The following is a 19,145-nucleotide window of genomic DNA, read 5'->3' on the forward strand; positions in this document are numbered from 1 at the left end:
AGAGAGAGAGAGAGAGAGAGAGAGAGAGAGAGAGAGAGAATGCATCTGCATCATTTCCCGACTCTGCCCTCTGTGTCCCTTCCTGCCGGAACATTCTGGCTTCCTCCACTTAAACGATCCCTTCTTGCCCTTCCCTGCAGAGGCTGTGGTCAGCAGTGGACGAGTAGAGAAGTCTCCACATGAACAGGAGATTAAATTCTTCGCTAAGGTGGGAGATGGGCCCAGAAGCTGCGAGGACTGTGGTCTGGGAGAGCCCTGTGTCCCTCCCCCAGCCCACCCCCGTTTCCTTCTCCATCTAGATTCTGCTTCCTTTGATCAACCAGTACTTCACCAACCACTGTCTCTACTTCCTGTCCACACCGGCCAAAGTGCTGGGCAGTGGTGGCCACGCCTCCAACAAGGAGAAGGAAATGATCACCAGGTGGGCTGCCCGTGACCTCTGACCCTACAGGATTACAACCCCAAACCTCTTATTCCTGACCTCCGCTCTTATGGGCTCTGATGGGAGTGTCTGCCTTGAGCTATTCTGGAATGACCAACTGTCCAAGCTCCCCTGAGACTAAAGGGGTTTCCCAGGACTTCACTGACACAAACTGGTCACTCTGACAAAGGCGGTCTCACTGCCATCACCTCTCCTGGCCAGTTACTGCTGTGACTTTCTTTCCTTGAAGTACTGAGGATTGAACTTTACATATGCTAAGTAAGCAGTCTGCCACTGAGCCACGCCCCCAGCCCCTCACTGGGGGATTCTAGGCTGGGGCTCTACCACTGGGCCATGCCCCCAGCCCCTCACTGGGGGATTCTAGGCAGGGGCTCTACCACTGGGCCACTCCCCTAGCCCCTCACTGGGAGATTCTAGGCAGGGGCTCTACCACTGGGCCACGCCCCCAGCCCCTCACTGGGGGATTCTAGGCAGGGGCTCTACCACTGGGCCACGCCCCCAGCCCCTCACTGGGAGATTCTAGGCAGGGGCTCTACCACTGGGCCATGCCCCCAGCCCCTCACTGGGGGATTCTAGGCAGGGGCTCTACCACTGGGCCACGCCCCCAGCCCCTCACTGGGGGATTCTAGGCAGGGGCTCTACCACTGGGCCACTCCCCTAGCCCCTCACTGGGGGATTCTAGGCCATCACTCTAAGAGCCACCCCTGCAGCTCTTCCCGGGACTTTCAAGCTTGGTCCTGTCTCTTTACGACTTACTCTGCCTGCCATCCTACCTCCGTGTTGTGTCCCCTCCCTGTCCCTTTGGTTCCTGTCTCCTCTGGTCATGCCCTCACCATCTTCCATCTAGTTGGTCCCCTCACTCCCTGTTCCCTTGTCCTTCCATCTCTCTCTCTTTCCCCAGCCTCTTCTGTAAACTAGCCGCTCTTGTCCGCCACCGAGTGTCTCTCTTTGGTGAGTAGCCCTGCCTCTGAGCCTTCCTGCCAGGTCTCGCTTGCTTCCTGTCGCCAGCTCCACCTGGAAGAAAGAACTCCAGCTGCAGCCTCCTCCTTACATTTATTTTTCTCTCTGAACCTGGACGGGGTCGTTCTGGAGGTGGGGTAGTCAGTCATGCAGGCCACTGTCCCACCCAGGGACAGCCCTGAGAGGACAAGGAGGGCAGTCAGAGCCGGGAGGGGGCACCCAGGGGTTGTGGAAGCCCAGGTGGGGTAGATGTGGGGTAGCACAAACCTAGTCAGGAGGAGGAGCCAGAGAGAAAGGGGTCGCGTTACAGATGCAAGGAGGTGCAGGCCTTGGGGCCCCTCCTTCGTCCTGACCCGGATTTGGTTCCCAGGGACGGATGCCCCAGCTGTGGTCAACTGTCTTCACATACTGGCGCGTTCCCTGGATGCCAGGTACGGCTTGGGGGGGGGAGCTACCCAAACGCACTTGAATCATGTCCCCAAACCCAGTCCTCCTGTGCTCCCTGAAGCCCAGCCGGGGTGACATGGTGAGACTTCATCTCAAGAGAAGGAAGAGGAAGGGAAGGCGGGGAGGGTGAGGAGAAAGGGGGAGGGGAGAGGGAACCGTTGTGCAGCCTCAGCCCTGCCCGCCCCTCCTAGAACGGTGATGAAGTCCGGCCCTGAGATTGTGAAGGCCGGGCTCCGCTCCTTCTTCGAGAGTGCCTCCGAGGACATCGAGAAGATGGTGGAGAACCTGCGGCTGGGCAAGGTGTCCCAGGCACGCACGCAGGTGAAGGGCGTGGGCCAGAACCTCACCTACACCACGGTGGCCCTGCTGCCTGTCCTCACCACCCTCTTCCAGCACATCGCCCAGCACCAGTTCGGAGACGATGTCATCTGTAAGGACTCCTGGGGGCAAGGGGCACGGGGAGGGTGTCAGCTTGGCCAGCACTGCCATCCTGAGGTGTGTGGTGGAGTCATCATCCGGTGTTGGAACATAGGTTTTCTTGCTGTGAACCAAAGCGCACAGTCAGTCAAATGTAGGGAACAGAAGGTATTAACTAAGATATGAATTAAAGAAACCACAGTGGGGGGCACCCCTGTAAACAATCTGAGCACTCAGGAAACCGAGGCAGGGGGACTACTGCAAGTTTGAGGCCAGCCTGGGCTATGTGTAGTGAGTTCTAGGCCAGCCTGGGCTAGAGCAGAAGAAAAACAAGAGCTGAGGATATGTAACTCAGTGGTAGATTACTGGGCTGTACTGAGCAGTAAAGAGCTGGGAGCAAGACTTGGTGGTAACCCTCCTAGAACTCACAAAGAAAAGCTATAAGCATGGCTCAGTGGTAGAGCCCCTGCCTAGAATCCCCCAGTGAGGGGCTGGGAATGTATCTCAATGGTAGAGCCCCTGCCTAGAATCCCCCAGGGAGGGGCTGGGAGAGTGATGCAGCCACAGAGCACTTGCCTAGCATGCACGCAGCGCCTGGTTCCATCCCCAGCCCCCCCCCACACACAAAGTAGATTCAGATACCTGCACCAGAGACCCAGGGACCCTTACTCACTGTATATCAAACAAGCTAGACGTTTCTTTCTCATGAATACAGCAGTTCAGAGAAGTAGGACACGAAGTCCTAAGAGCAGAAGCTCAAGCTCTGTCTCATTGCTTTGCCTTCTCTAAAGCGTGGTCTTTCCCTTGTGGTGCAATACGCCTCACCACCGCATCCTCCCAGGCAGGGGAAGAGGTGGAAAGTACTGAGGAGTTGCTCAGGCTCCTGTAAGGAACAGTCTAGAAGCGGCCGTTAGTCAGAATTCCTCACTGTGATGGACCGTCTGAAAGAAACAGTTCAGATGGAACTGGGGTCTACTGGGCTCACACGCTCAGAGGTTTCAGTACCTGGTCACTTGGCTTCAGTACTTTGGGTGGCATCGTGGTGGCCACAGCATATAGCAAGCTGCTGACCTCATGGGAACCGGGAGCCAGTGACACGGAGATACAGAGGCAGGGGAAAGACACACGCTCCAAATGACCTGTCCCCAAGCATCTGTTTCCTTCAGTGCAGCCCTGCCTTCCACAGGCTCCACCCAGTTATGAATCCACCAATGGCAGGACGCGCAGATGAGGTCAGAGCCCTTGGGATCCAATCAGATCTCAAAAGTTCCATATCTGAGCATCACTGCCTTGAGCCTGCCACTTGTGGGCCCTTAGGGGAAGCCCTTCACCTCCAAACTATAGCAGGCCCCATTGCTTCTGGGAAGAAAAAAAAAAGGGTGTGTGTGTGGGTCTGCAGGAAGTGTAGAGCATTAGAGGCAGTTCTAGTTTGGGATGGTTTTTCAAACATTTATTATTTTGTGTATATGTGTGGTGTAAGCACTCCAACACAGTGCGTGTGTGGCGGTCACAGAACCATCTGAAGGACTTGGCTCCCTCCCTCCACCGTATCGGTTCTGGAATTAAACTCAGGTTGTCAGGTGGAAGGTACGCTTACTCACTGAGCCATCCTGCAGGCCCTCATTTTGTTTTGCTGTTTTAGGTTTTGTTTCAGTTTTTTAAGACAGGGTTTCTCTGTGTAACCCTGACTGTCCTGGAACTCGCTCCGTAGACCAGGCTGGCCTCAAACTCACAGAGATCCACTTGCCTCTGCCTCCCGAGTGCTAGGATTAAAGGTGTGCGCCACCATGCCCAGCCCAGGCCTTCAACTCTTGATCCCCCTGCCTCCACCTCCCGAGTGCTGAGATTACAGGCATGCACCACCACACCCAACTGCCCTTAAATTTAAAAAAATCGTAATCCCAGAGGTTGGGGACAAGACCCAGTTGGAAAAGTACCGTTTAAGCCTAAGGACCTGGGTTTGGATTCCTCCTGTCCTCATAAAAATCATATGCAGTGGCATGCACCTCCAATCTCAGTGCTGGGACGACGGACGAGGGTATCCCTGAGGGTTACATTGGCAGAATATGTGAGCTCAAGGGTCAGTGAGAGACCTGGCCCCAAAAACAAGGTGAGCTGGGCCTGAAATCTCAACACTTGGGAGGCAAAGGCAGGTGAGTCTCTGTGAGCTCAAGGCCAGCCTGGTCTACATAGCAAGTTCCAGGTCAGCCTGGGCTACATAGTGAGATCCTATCTTTAATATATATATCCAGCAATGGGCTGCTTTTGACCTCTGGCCTCCGCATGCATGCACACACAGGGACACATACCTGTATCACACAAACACACACAGAAGGAATATAGATGCTGTGATATCGCTTCCATCGTGTTTGGTTTCCTCACTATCATCTCTTCTAAATCTCGATCCCCCCCCACCTCTTTTTACCTCCCGGTGTTTGTACAGTCGGTAAGGATCTTACCCCTCTGGGAGGTGGAATCACACCCGAAATCACACACTCCTGTGTGTGTGTGTGTGTTGTTCTGGAAGAAGTATCATCTTGTGCCTCCAAGAGATCCAAGCAAAAATAAGCAACTACTTCTTTTTTTTTAAAGATTTTATTTATTTATTATGAATACAACATCCTGCCTCTACATATGTCTGCACGCCAGGAGAGGGCTTCAGATCTCATTACGGATGGTTGTGAGCCACCATGTGGTTGCTGGGAATTGAACTCAGGACCTCTGGAAGAGCAGTCAGTGCTCTTAACCGCTGAGCCATCTCTCCAGCCCACAACTACTCTTTTTTTTGTTTGTTTGTTTGTTTTTTTTTTGGTTTTTACGAGACAGGGTTTCTCTGTATTGTTTTGGAGGCTATCGGTCCAGCCCGGCCTCGAACTCACAGAGATCCGCCTGCCTCTGCCTCCCTAGTGCTGGGATTAAAGGCGTGCGCCACCACCACCTGGCCAGCAACCACTCTTTATTAAACCCTTCCCGTGTCCTCTTCTCTAACTGCTTTTAAGAATTGATGCTTTTGAGGATTGGTGTGGTCCAGTGGTAGAGCACTGGCCTAGCCAATGTGAGGCTCAGGTTCCATCCCCAACAACAACAATACTAAAAAAGGAACTCGGTTGATGCTGGAACTGTCCAAGGTGGAAGGTACTATGATGATCCCACTTTACAGACAGGAACCTGACGCTAAAAGAGAATTGCCCTTGCCCGAGTTACAAAGCAAAAAAGACAGAGGGCTCTCGGCTTCATTTCTTACCCACCAGCCATGCGGTGGCAAGAAAGTGGTAGGGAGCGGGCTGGCATGGTGGGCAACCCGGACCCTCACTCTCCTTCCCTTCTCCTCAGTGGATGACGTACAAGTTTCTTGTTACCGAACGCTGTGCAGTATTTACTCTCTGGGCACCACCAGGAACCCCTACGTGGAAAAGTAAGAAAATTGGGACATACTGCGGGCCTTAGGTGGGCATGTTGAGGCTATGGGAGGAGGGAGGAAACACGTGAGGTGCGGTGCAGTGAGGTGCGGTGCGGATGCAAGGCTGCAGACGCTAAAATCGTGCACCTGCGCACCTGCGGACCTGTCACTACACCAGGGTAGCTGAAGTTCACCCCAGAAGCCACAAGAGGGCGCGTAGTAGTAGAGGCTGAGGGGTCTGGGAGAGAGTGGGAACCGGACCTTTGCTGACTAAGGATGCTGGGTGGTTTCTCTCTGGGGAACAAGCTTGATCTTGTGGGAGACATGCAGAAACGGGGCGGCAGCGGGCAGGGGATCACTAGAGGGGATCGTTTCAGTTTGGCGCACAAGTCTCTGCAGGGCACGCAGCGAAGGGTGCACCCAAGAGCTGCGCCGGAGACGACCAGGAGGGGGCGCTTCTGAGCTGGAGGGGCTGGGGCTGGAGACTCGGCGGAGGGGCGCTTGGAAGCTAACTGCAGCCTTCTTCCAGGCTGAGGCCAGCCCTCGGGGAATGCCTGGCCCGCCTGGCCGCAGCCATGCCCGTGGCATTTCTGGAGCCTCAGCTGAATGAATTCAACGCCTGCTCCGTCTACACCACCAAGTCTCCCCGAGAGCGGGCCAGTGAGTTATGTGGGCAGGGGCAGGGGCACACATCTGTGTGGTGAGGGTGTGAGAATTCTCCGGGATAGAAGTGTTGAGGAGTCCTGGCCGTGCAGTGAGGGGACATCTGAAGCCACTCCACTGGGAGAATTAGGGGGAGCAGAGGAACTCAGAGCTGTGAGGTTCGTTTTGCAGTTGGTAATATGAAGCTTAGGATGCCAGTACTTCCCAGCGCCCCTGAGGTTTGGGTGAGGGCGGTCTGCATTCACAGCATCAGTGGAGTGCCACCTAGGGGCAGGACTAGACAAGCCACAGGCGAGCATCCTGTCTTCACCGACCCGGGGTTAGAGCCAGGTGCGGGTCTCATAAAATATCCAAGCAGGAGACTTGTCCTTTAGACGTGCTGTGCTCCCCGAGCCCAGCCAGGCATCCCAGCACCTAGAAGGGAAGGGGCAAGGAGGTCCCAAGGTCATCTTCACTCCTTAGTAAAGTCTAGTCTAGCCTGGGCTACATGAAACTCTGCTCCCCCCACTCCACCCACAAATACCCATTTCCGGCCCATGGAAGGGAAAAGTGGGTGGTGGGCTGTGAGTTTCAAGGGACAGCACTGGAGTGCAGAGCTGAGCCGTGAAACCCAGTGACGGGACACGCACCTCCTCCCCCACTCTGGAGGCTGAGGTGGCAGACGCCTCGCTGCGGGCCAGCTTGGGCTACTCCCTCTATCTTACCTCAAAGGGGGAGGGGCGTCAGACTTGGAACCTGCTCTTAGCAGATTGCCACATAACACAGGTAGAGTTAGGTGATCTTAGGGGTGAGGGGTTTTGGGGGTTCAAGCCCTACCTGAGACCCTGTCTGGATTTTTTTAAAACATGGGACCCTTGCTTCAGAAATTCAGTGAGGAAGCTCCATGTCACTCCAGGCATGGATCCACGCCCTTACTCCCAGCACTCGGGAGGCAGAGGCAGGTGGACTCTGCGCGTCTAAGGCCAGCCTGGTCTACAGAGCGAGACAAGTTCCATGTCAGGGGTACATTTTTATGTTGGAGCCAAATTTTACATACAAGTGTAACTTTAGGGGTGAATCAGGTTTGGGGTGCAAAGTCCTTGGGGGCCACTGGGTTTCAGTGGGGGGCTTGTGAAAGGAACCGGGGTCTTGGGGACCCCTCTAGGTACAGGGTGACTCAGCTGGGTTACAGGCAGGCAGGTCTGGGAGTGAGTGACAGTTGGCATACCCTGACCCGTCCCTGTACCCCAGTCCTGGGGCTCCCCAGCAGCGTGGAGGAGATGTGTCCCGACATCCCCGTGCTAGAGCGGCTCATGGCGGAGATCGGGGGGCTGGCCGAGTCCGGGGCCCGCTACACGGAGATGCCACACGTCATCGAGATCACCTTGCCTATGCTGTGCAGCTACCTGCCCCGCTGGTGGGAGCGAGGGCCCGAGGCGCCCCCACCAGCCCTGCCTGCGGGGGCTCCGCCGCCTTGTACAGCGGTCACCTCGGACCACCTCAATTCCCTGCTGGGGAACATCCTTCGGATCATCGTCAACAACCTGGGCATCGACGAGGCCTCGTGGATGAAGCGGCTGGCGGGTGGGTGGGCAGCGGGTCTCCCCTGGGGGGCAGGGCGGTGGGGGCCTAGGACAGGGGGCTCCGAGAGAGTGTCGCTTGGGAACGAGGGCCAGGGGCTGGGCTGGAGGTCACAGGTCAGGTGCGGGCGACGCTGATGCCCGCCCCCCTGCAGTGTTCGCCCAGCCCATTGTGAGCCGCGCCAGGCCCGAGCTCCTGCACTCGCACTTTATCCCTACCATTGGGCGACTGCGGAAGCGTGCGGGGAAGGTGGTGGCCGAGGAGGAGCAGCTGCGCCTGGAGGCCAAGGCAGAAGCGGAGGAGGGCGAGCTCCTGGTGCGGGACGAGTTCTCCGTGCTCTGCCGCGACCTGTATGCCCTCTACCCTCTGCTCATCCGCTACGTGGACAACAACAGGTCAGCAAGACTTCCTCAACCGCCATGGTCTCCTCCAACCCCACTCAGCCCTGCCCAGCCCTTCCTCCCTCCCCGTCCCCTCTGGGCTGGGGAGATAGCTGCGGGGGTGAAGTGGAAGGTCCTGAGCTTGAACCCAGAACCCCTGTGACGTGGCACAGCAGCGCCCGTCTGTAATCGCTGTGCTCCTGTGGTGAGACGGGAGGTGGAGACGGGACAGCGTCTGGGAACCGGTAGCCTGCCTAGCCTGGAGCCCGCTGTGGCGGACAGCAAAGACACTGTGTCTCAAACAAGGTCGCCAGGACCAGCACTACAGGTTGTCCCCTGACTTCCATGTGCACGTGGCAAGTGCCTGCACACACACACACACACACACACACACACACACACACACACACACACACACCGGCACTGAGTCTACCTGTGTGCAGAGCTAAGTGCCTGGCTTATGTGGTGAAGCCCAATGGTCAGGCTTTCCGTCATGGAGAGAAGAAAGGAGCGTAGGTGGCGTCTGGTTAGCCTAATAATCCCCCAAGAACATAGGTCTTCAAGAAAAAAAAAGATGTATGAAGGTGTCCGCCAATTGCTAACCAATGTCTTCCTAAAACCAGAAGCACTAGGGGCTGGAGAGATGGCTCAGAGGTTAAGAGCGCTGGCTGCTCTTCCAGAGGTCCTGAGTTCAGTTCCCAGCACCCACATGGTGGCTCACAACCATCTGTAATGAGATCTGGTGCCCTCTCCTGGCTTGCAGGCATACATGCAGAGAGAATACTGTATACATAATAAATAAATTTATTTTAAAAAACCAAAAGCATTAGTTAGATAGCTTGGACTCCAAAAATCCCATCTGGATTGAAAAAGATTGCAAGGTTGCCTTGGGCTCCATGGTTGATTGATTAGCTATGTCTGCCAGGGGACAGAAATGGGAAGGAAGCAGTGGTGCGTACTCTGTACAAGCTCCGTTCCAGATTTGGACTGCACTTGAACTGTGACCCATCGCTAGTGGCGCACGCCTTTAATCCCAGCACTTGGGAGACAGAGGCAGGCAGGTCTGTGAGTTCGAGGCCAGCCTGCTCTACAGAGTGAGTTCCAGGACAGCCAGGGCAACACAGAGAAACCCTGTCTCAAAAAAAAAAAAAAAAAGCAATATGCTGCAAAAATACACATTTATCCTCCTATCCACGGCGTTGGTTATCTACAGTTCATAGTGGCTAGAAAATTTCAAACTGGGTATGGTGGCATATGCCTCAAGTAGCTGAGGCAGGAGGATTGCTGTGAGTTCCAAGTCTGAATTTTAAAAAAAAAGTCTGGCAGGACATGGTTGTGGAATTAAAGAGTCCCAATATTCAGGAGGCAGATCTCTGGAACTTTGAGGCAAGCCTGGCCTGGTCTACATGATGAGCTCCAGGCCAGCCAGGGCTACAAATTGAAATCCTGAAAAAAAAGAAAAGTCTGAATGTTTAGTTTTTCACAGAACTGACCAGATTCCCTTAAAACTCTCCACCCCTCTGCTGAATGTCTCTCGGTCCCCATGAACTCCTCTGAGTCTCTGGGTGGTCCTCTCCCTTGGGGTCTCTGTACACCTTACCCATTCCTTCCTGGGCGCCAGGGCACACTGGCTGACAGAACCCAATCCCAGCGCAGAGGAGCTGTTCAGGATGGTGGGCGAAATCTTCATCTACTGGTCCAAGTCCCACGTGAGTCCCCATCCACGAGTGAACCCCCACTCGTGCCTGCCCCCCACGCTCCTCTCCTTAAGCCCCCTGGAAGCTAATCTCTGAGGGTGCTTCCTCCCGGCCTGGGTCTCGGGGTCTGAGCCCCACAATGCTTCCTTCCTCCACCAGAACTTTAAGCGCGAGGAACAGAACTTTGTGGTCCAGAATGAGATCAACAACATGTCCTTCCTGACCGCTGACAATAAGAGCAAAATGGCCAAGGCAAGTACTTAGCAGAACTGGGGATGAGGGGATGGGAGCACTCCCAGGACTACTTCCTTGGGCCCTCCTGACCCAGTCACCTCCTGTTTCAGTCCTATCCCCTTTAGCTCTCAGGGCACACTTCCTCCTCCCCCTACTCCTCCCCCTCCTGTCCCTCCTGTCCCTTCTCCCCTTCCTCCTCCCTCCTCCCCCTCCTCCTCCACCTCCTCCCCCTCCTGTCCTTCCTCCCCCTCCTGCTCCTCTCCCTCCTCCTTCTCCTCCTCCCCCCTCCTCCCCTTCTCCTCTCCCTCCTCCTCCCCCCTCCTCCTCCTACCTTCTCTTCCCCAACTCCATCTTCCTCTACCTCCCCACCTCCCCGATTTCTTTCCTCCCTCCTCTTCCTCCACCTCCCTGTAGTCCCCCCTTCCTGCCCCTTCCCTCCCTCCCCATCTTCTCCCCCCTCCCCTCTCCCTCCTCTCCCCTTCCTGGGTTCCTTCCCTCCCCTCCCCCACCCCATTGTTCTCCATTTTCCTTCCTCCCATTTCTTCCCTTCTCTCCCCATGGCTCCAACCCTCCCTTTCTCTGTGTTCACAACTGCCCCCTTTGGGGGTCATAAAGAACAGCACCCCCAGGTCGAGGTCTGGAAATGTTCAGCTGAAGGATGGGTCCTGGGGGGGGTGGGCAGAGGATCCGGGGTCCTGCTAACTTGGAGTTGGGTCTTGGGGCTCTCTGTCCGGCTGGGGTAACCCTTCTTGTCTCTGTCTGCAACCTGTTGAAGCAGGCGGGAGACGTTCAGGTCAGCGCCACATCTGGAACCTTCTGCATGGCTTTTGGCTAATACCTGTTCCTGCCCAAAGCCCCGCCCTCTCAAACCTGCCCCTGGCCCCACCCACTGCCCTCCCCTCCCACCCACTCCTTACCCCACTCTTAGCTTTGATGAGTTTTGACAAGTTGTTGAATTATTTCTCTTCTGGTTTTTGGTGGTTTTTCTTTTCTTCCTTTTTTCTTTCTTTCTTTCTTTCTTTCTTTCTTTTTTTTTTTTTTTTGGTTTTGTTACCAAAAAAAAAAAAAAAAATCAACATGCATTGTGGGCTGAGTCCCAGGGGATGGAATGAGACCGCTGCATGGTTAGGGGCAGCCCTGGCTGTCTGGCTGTGCACAGGTGAATGTTTTGGGCTCTGGAATCCAATGGGGATGGGGAGAGCCCAGTGATGGTCGTGAGGTGTGTGACTCTTGCCAGATGTCGTCTTTGGGAGCCTCTGATGGCATCCAGCCAATGGTCCCCAGGCCCAGGGCTCCTTAAAGACTCAGAAATGCTGCATGTGGGGACGTGGGCATTGCGTGGCACTTGGGCCGTGCTCAGCATTGCCATGGATGGGACTGTGGCCGCAGCTTGCCACCGGGACTTCTTGTCGGCATGACGGAGTGGCCTTGGCCAGGGAGGGTTCTGCATCCAAGACTCCACAACATGGCTGTGGGACTCTGGGGTCCACGTTTGGGCTTCCGGATCTTTCCAGATCTCTCTTGCACCATCTGCCCCATCACGCCCTTGTGTACCTCAGTCTCTCAGTCTCCCTCCCCCCTCTTCCAACTTATCTTGTCCCTTGGGGCTCTTTGTGGGCCCACGTCTTTGTTTTGTTCTTGGAAACTTGGTTTGGGCATGTGAAATGTGGTGTGGAGCATGTTAGATGTGGGACTCTGAAATTTTCTTAGAGATCACTAAAGCTTGAAAACTCAGGGTGACATACAAGGGCTCTAGTTAGAAGTGGGAAATGCAGGTTCTGGGTAGGGTGGGGAGGCTGTGATCAGGTCTGTGGCGCAAGGTTAGTAAGGTCGGGGTGGAAATAGACGCGCACTCTGATGTCATTGCCATGCAGGTTAGGAGCTGGGTCGTATAAAATGGCTGTGGGTTGGGGCTGAGGCAGTGGGGTGGGGACTTGGGTGAGCACTGAGTCTGGTGTCTCCACAGTCAGGTGGCTCGGACCAGGAACGCACCAAGAAGAAGCGCCGGGGTGACCGGTACTCGGTGCAGACATCTTTAATCGTGGCCACACTCAAGAAGATGTTGCCAATCGGACTAAACATGTGTGCTCCCACGGACCAGGACCTCATTGTGTTGGCCAAAGCCCGCTATGCCCTGGTACTTGCCCAGCCCCTCCCAGTGCCCCACCCTGCCCTAGGACTCCAGTGAACCCCTAGGATCCAAAGGAGCCTCTCAGAAAGCCCCACAGGACCCCAGACACTTACTGAACCCTCTAGGATGCTCTAAGTCTTCCCCCAGGATGCTGAGGACCTCCACCCAAGAAACCTAAGGATTGGGGTACATTTTAACACTCAAGTGCAGCCAGAGACCCTTAGGACTCCACTAAGCTCTGTTAGGACCCACTGGCCTATCCCCACAGCCAGATTATAACCACTGAGACCCTCAGGATCCCCTCCAAGACGCCTGGAGTCTCTGAACTCTCCATCAAGATGTGCCCCCAAATCTCCCGAGACACACTGAACCCCTTATAACTCTCCATATACCCTCATGACTGAATGTCTGGGTTCCAGCAGGACTCTCTGGCTCACCTCCTTCTGTCTTCAGCCTCTGCTGACTCCCAGTCAATCTTTGTGGCTCCTAATGGCCCCTTCCCCAGGACCATCACTTCCAACCTCTGAGGTCCCAAAGGGTCCTAAGGATCAACTAATCCAGCCCCTAGAAATTCTCAACCCAGCTGGGACCCCCCCAAAAAATAAACTGCCATAGGGCCCACTTCTTCCATACATAGAATGGCAAGATGTTACTTCCTTTCAGCCTCAGGACCCCTAAGAAATCCCCCAGGATTCTGCCCCAAGACCCCTCTGAGCACCAGACAGCTCCCTACCCCGCTAGGGTCCTGAGGGCACTTGAATTCTCCTGTTGTATTGCAACAACCCCTTTCCTGGGACTCTGGAGGCCACCTCAGCCTTCCCCTCCTATGAGAGGCGGTGTCCTTAGAACACTACAGAGCCCTCCAGAGCCCCGTGGCCCTCACTTTGAAACTCGAGGTCCCTCTTCACCCCATGACTTCTTTTGGCCCCATGTGGCAAGACATTTAATTGACTTCCCAGCTTCCTGGAACCTCTGGTGACCTTGCCAGTCTCCCTCGTGGTATCCTGTCACCTCCCTTGATCCTACTCCCCCTGAAAAGTCCCTCTTCGGGCTGTTCGATTTTTGATGGTGTCCCCTCTCACACACACACCCAGGCCCACTAATCCCTTCTCCATGGCGAGCCTGTGGCTCTCCCTAGACATCTGTCCTTGCCCGAAGTTATGCTCTACTTGTTTTTTTTTGTTTTTTTTGTTTTTTGTTTTGCTGGGTCACACCCATCAGATCCTGGGTGTCAGGCCTAGAAGGGGGAGGGCTATGGGTCATGGAGGAGGTGAGGCCTCCTGAGTGACGCAGTGGACCTTGTCTTCCCAGAAAGACACAGATGAGGAGGTGCGTGAATTCCTTCAAAACAACCTCAACCTTCAGGGAAAGGTACGTCCTTTGTGGGGAGGTGTGTGAGGTGTGGAAGGAGGGACCTTCTTATCATTTTTTGTTATTATTAAGTTACGTCTGTGTATTTGGTGTGTGTGTTGGTAAGCATGGAGAAGTCAGAGGACATCTTGCAGGAATCGGTTCTCTCCTACCACGTGGGGCCCAGGGATTGAACTCAGATCTTCAGGCTTAGCAGCAAGAGCCCTGACTCATTGATCCGTCTTGCCAACCCTGAGGAAGGGACCTAGGTTCTCGCGCCCCCACCTAAGCTTGGCAGTCGAAAGGCGGCGGGCAGCCAGGGAGGCGCCTTCACGCGGGCTTTCTATTCCCCTCAGGTCGAAGGCTCCCCATCTCTTCGCTGGCAAATGGCCCTGTACCGCGGTGTCCCAGGCCGCGAGGAAGATGCTGATGACCCCGAGAAAATTGTGCGCAGAGTCCAGGAAGTGTCCGCTGTGCTCTATCACCTGGACCAGGTGGGTACCTTTTGTGGCCGAGTCTGTGGGCGGGGCCTGACCGTGAGTCTGTGGGCGGGGCCTGACCGTGAGTCTGTGGGCGGGGCCTGCTGGCGATGGGCGGGACTATAAGGAGAGGTGTGTAGATGTGGGGAAAGAGCATAATACTGCATCTAGGGACAAGTGTGACAAAGCGTTGGGGCTAGGGTGGGGCCTCCTGAAGATGCCTTGGTTCTGTTGGAGGAGGAGCCCACGTGTTCCTTTGACCCTGCTCCGCCCTACCTGGAGCACATGTGAGCCGCTCCACTCAGGGTTGGGTGGGACTCGGGCCAGTGCCATGATCTGAGGACATGACTTGCTTGCTCTCCAGACCGAGCACCCTTACAAGTCCAAGAAAGCGGTGTGGCATAAACTCTTGTCCAAGCAGCGCCGGAGGGCAGTGGTAGCCTGCTTCCGCATGACGCCCCTGTACAACCTGCCCACGTAAGGCCTCCAGGGAGGAGGAGAGCGCCAGGAACTTGGAGGAAGGAAAGAGGGGAGTCGGGAGGATGGAGTGCCAATAGGGTTGAGTCTTGGGATGGAGGGCGGCAGAGGCGCTGGGAGTGGGGGAGACTCAGTGTCCTGGGAGACCTTTGTCTTTGCAGGCACCGAGCATGCAACATGTTCTTGGAGAGCTACAAGGCCTCCTGGATCCTGACTGAAGACCACAGTTTCGAGGACCGCATGATAGATGACCTATCAGTGAGCTGGGGACTGCCTGGGATGTGGGGCAGGGCTGGGTGTGTCTAGGAGAACCCCGGGAGCTGGAGAGGTGGCTCGGTAGTTAAGAGCACTGGCTGTTCTTCCAGAGGACCCGGGTTCAATTCCCAGCGCCTACACGGTGGCTCACACCTGTTTGTAACTCCAGTTCCAGGGGATCGGACACCCTCATATGGACATACATGCAGGCAAAACACCAATGCACATAAAAAATTTTAAAACATGAAAAAAGAAATGGGGGGCTGGAGAGATGGCTCAGAGATTAAGAGCACTGGCTGCTCTTCCAGAGGACCTGAGTTCAATTCCCAGCAACCACATGGTGGCTCACAACCATCTGTAATGAGAGCTGGTGCCCTCTTCTGGCTTACAAGCACACATACAAGCAGAACACTGTATACATAATAAATAAATCTTAACATAATAAAAAAGAAAGAAATGGGACCCCTTAGGCTTGATTTGCAAAAATAGAGAAAATTCGAATCCATCAAGGCTATGAGAGGAGACTGAAGGGGACCCCCAAAAACACCATCCTCCAGCCCTCACCCCATCCCTGCAGAAAGCCGGGGAGCAGGAGGAAGAGGAGGAGGAAGTGGAAGAGAAGAAGCCAGACCCCCTACACCAGCTGGTCCTGCACTTCAGCCGCACTGCCCTGACTGAGAAGAGGTGAGGGCAGCCCCCAATCAGAGAGAGAAAAGATGCTGACCTCCAACTCTAAAAATTACATTGACGTACTCACTGTGTGTGCATGTGTACACAGTGCTCACGTGGAGGCCAGAGGGTAACTTGGAGGAGTCTGCTCTTTCCTAGCAATCAAACTCAGCCTTCTTTGGCTGAAGGCAGGGTTTAAATGAGTCCACCAGACCCAAGATAAATGATAAATAGGTATTTGTTAGGGAACACTTACACAGATAAGAGTAAATAACCACTGTGGTCTTCCTGCTCCAGAAGACGCAGTCTCTGTCCTTCCAAAGCTCTCCGCAACCCAAGAGAGCTCGAACCAACCTCTCCTCTATCTTATAACGGGTGGTGTCTGCACCTGAAACCACGCCCAAAGGGTGCGGCCACCACTACAAGTTCACTGGCAAGGCAAGGTGCCACTACACTAGGCAGTAAGCTCTTTCACCCTCTGAACCATCCTACCGGCCCCCAGTCGTGGGACCTTTAGCGCTACACTGTATACAGTGTACGGCTACTGTGTATACGGCTATTGTGTACTGCTGCCCCTATGGACACTTTACAAGAGCATCTCCTGAGGGGCTCACAAAAGAGACCACATGGGTTTGTTAAAAGAACATGTCTACATATATAACATCTGGGCTGGGAATGTAGCTCAGTAGCATGTTTGGTTGGCATGCACAAGGGCCTGGGCTCAAGCCCCCAGAGCTGGAATAAAACAAAACGACAGAAATGGAAACATTTTTTTTTTCTGACAAAGAGAGGCTGTTGTGGGGGAAATCAATATATATATGAATTTTTTTTCTAACTCACTTGAAGACTTTCATCTGGGTTAATGACAATCTTGGTAATTAATGATAGTGAGGATGCTTCTGGTAATAATAGGCAAGGGCTGGCTGGCTGGCTCAGCAGTTAAGGGTTCTTGCTGCTCTTGCAGAGAACCCCCAGCTCAGTACCAACATCCAGGTAACTGCAGGCCACCATCTGTTTGGGGAGATCTGGCTCCCTCTTCTGGCCTCTAAAGACACTGCATGCACATGGTACGCATTCAGACAAAGCACACACACATTAAAATACTTTTTAGAAATATAAAAGTTAAGCCGGGCAGTGGGGGGTGCACACCTCTAATCCCAGCATTCGGGAGGCAAAGACAAGTGGATCTCTGTGAGTTCAAGGCCAACCTGGTCTACAAAGCAAAGTCCAGGACAGCCAGAGCTACACAGAGAAACCCTGCCTCAACCCCCCCCAAAAAAAAACAAAAGGAAGAGGGGGGGAGAAGGGAAGGAAAAAGTTAGGAGGTTCCCACTGGATCTGTCTCCCTGTCTCCCTGCTCCCTTCCTCAGCAAACTGGATGAGGATTACCTGTACATGGCGTACGCAGACATCATGGCAAAAGTGAGTGTCCCCGCCTCCCGCGGGGGAAGGGGCTAGTGGGGGCAGGACATCCACTTGGCTCACTCTCACCATTTCAATGGCTGCTGCTCCCCAGAGTTGCCACCTGGAGGAGGGCGGGGAAAACGGCGAAGAAGGTGAAGAAGAGGGATCCGAAGTGTCCTTCGAGGTTCGTGGACGGGGGTCCTGGAGGAAGGGTCGGGAACTCTTGACTCCATTCATCCGTCATGTGACCAGAGAACTATACCTGGGCATGCAGTTAGTCCTCAGGGGTGAAGGACACAGGACCCAAGCCTTCGCTGTGGGGTAGTGAGGCCTGGGCAGAGGGTGGAGCCAGGATTCGGCCAACGGGGGGAGGAGGGGGGGTGGTACAGCAGCCCAGACACAGTGAGAGCATCAGAGAGGGGTCTCAGAGAAGGAAATGGCTCAGCAGGATGAAAGTACAACACAGCAGCCAGCCGTGGTGTCCAACACCTGTAGTCCCAGTATTCAAGGGAATGGATAGAGGAAGCATGAGTTCAAGGCCTGCCTAGATCCACCATGAACTTTAAAAAAAGGAGAGGGCAAGATATTTAAGGCTAGAGAGACAGCCCGGTGGCTAAGAGCACTGGCTGCTCTTCCAGAGGTCCTGAGTTCAGTTCCCAGTAACCACATGGTTGCTCACAACCTACTGTAATTCCAGTTCCAGGGGATCTTATGCCCTCTTCTGGTCCTTATGGGTACTGCATACATTACACATAACACACTGAGGAGTACACACGAACATACACAGAAAATAAATCTTTTTTAAAAATACATAAAAACAAAATTCCTAAGTTAGGCATAGTGATTCATGGTTGTAATATCAGCACTTGGAAGGCTGAGGCAGGAGGTCAAAAGTTCCAGGCCAGTACAGGGCTACACTGTAAGACCTCTGTCAAAACCAAATCTGTAATTGGATCTGAAGCGAGATGTAGCAAGGGGTAACTGAGAGGTTGTGATGAACTCTAAGATGTCTGAGACAATTATGTGACACGGACGCACCTGCGACTCTTCTTGGTGACAAGGCAAGAGTTCTGATACTTCCACAGAAGAGGGAAGGCCAGGCTTCCCTTAGAAAGTCAAGCGCCGAACGTGGGGCGTTTCCACACCCAGATGGCTTAGGCTCCAGGCGCGGACCTGAGCCAGGTACAGGAGACAAACAGGGTGTGAGCCCCTAGGGGGATGGAGGGATCTCACAGTTGGAGAGTGGCAGGGGTAGCTGGAGCTGGGGAGACAGACTGAGAAGCACCGGGCTAGGCTGCTGAGCACCGGAACCCGCCCCGCCTCCCCCCCAGGAGAAGGAGATGGAGAAGCAGAGGCTCCTGTACCAACAGTCACGGCTGCACAATCGGGGCGCCGCTGAGATGGTGCTGCAGATGATCAGTGCCTGCAAAGGTGCCGTCTGTCCCCAACCCTAGGCGTTGCCCCTTTCCCCCGTGAGCACGCGATTGCCGCATCGTCTTCAGGGCACCCAGTCACACACGCACGCACGCACGCACGCACACACATACCACACACACACCACACACACACACCCGTCTGTGCACACACGCGCGCGCGGGCACACACACACACGCCACACACATGTCTGTGCACACACACGCGCATGCACACACGCACACACGCACGCACCCACACCACACACACATGCGCACACGCGCGTGCACGCGCACACCCGTCTGTGCACACACTCATCTCCTCCTTTCATGTCCCTGTGATGACTGATTTTGTTATTTTTGTTTTGTTTTGTTTTGACTTTTGGTGGGCGGAGCCTCAAATTCAGCAGATCATTTATTTGTTTGTTCGCATCATCTCCACTACCTCCAGGAGAGACAGGCGCCATGGTGTCTTCCACCCTGAAGCTGGGCATCTCCATCCTCAATGGAGGGAACGCTGACGTGCAGCAGGTGACAAACACACGGGATCTTCCGAGGGGGAGGAGGAGGAGGGTTGAATGTGTGGGTGGGTGACTGGGTGTGGATGGGTGTTCCCGAGTGGCTCCCAGGTCTCCCCCACCCCCATCTCCTGCTACCTCCCCTGCAGAAAATGCTGGATTATCTGAAGGACAAGAAGGAAGTGGGCTTCTTCCAGAGTATCCAGGCGCTTATGCAGACATGCAGGTGGGAGCCGCGTCCGTCTCCCAG

At 54.7% G+C, this 19,145-nt stretch overlaps 1 protein-coding gene across 1 annotated transcript in view; it reads left to right on the plus strand.

The window, feature by feature from the left end:
- Ryr1 (ryanodine receptor 1) overlaps positions 1–19,145 on the plus strand; it is a 126,929-nt gene that overhangs the window by 63,320 nt on the left and 44,464 nt on the right. Inside the window, 23 exon segments of the mRNA XM_040734565.1 lie at positions 141–208; positions 300–421; positions 1,344–1,393; positions 1,773–1,833; positions 2,041–2,279; positions 5,600–5,681; positions 6,196–6,326; positions 7,560–7,892; positions 8,044–8,284; positions 9,891–9,978; positions 10,126–10,218; positions 10,979–10,993; positions 12,167–12,337; positions 13,643–13,702; positions 14,038–14,175; positions 14,525–14,637; positions 14,799–14,895; positions 15,470–15,576; positions 16,932–16,983; positions 17,078–17,149; positions 18,297–18,396; positions 18,829–18,908; positions 19,045–19,121. Coding sequence (XP_040590499.1) covers positions 141–208; positions 300–421; positions 1,344–1,393; positions 1,773–1,833; positions 2,041–2,279; positions 5,600–5,681; positions 6,196–6,326; positions 7,560–7,892; positions 8,044–8,284; positions 9,891–9,978; positions 10,126–10,218; positions 10,979–10,993; positions 12,167–12,337; positions 13,643–13,702; positions 14,038–14,175; positions 14,525–14,637; positions 14,799–14,895; positions 15,470–15,576; positions 16,932–16,983; positions 17,078–17,149; positions 18,297–18,396; positions 18,829–18,908; positions 19,045–19,121 — 2,590 coding nt within the window.

The sequence above is a fragment of the Mesocricetus auratus genome, unplaced genomic scaffold (genome assembly GCF_017639785.1).
Source record: "Mesocricetus auratus isolate SY011 unplaced genomic scaffold, BCM_Maur_2.0 Super-Scaffold_100038, whole genome shotgun sequence".
In the NCBI taxonomy this organism is placed as follows: domain Eukaryota; kingdom Metazoa; phylum Chordata; class Mammalia; order Rodentia; family Cricetidae; genus Mesocricetus; species Mesocricetus auratus.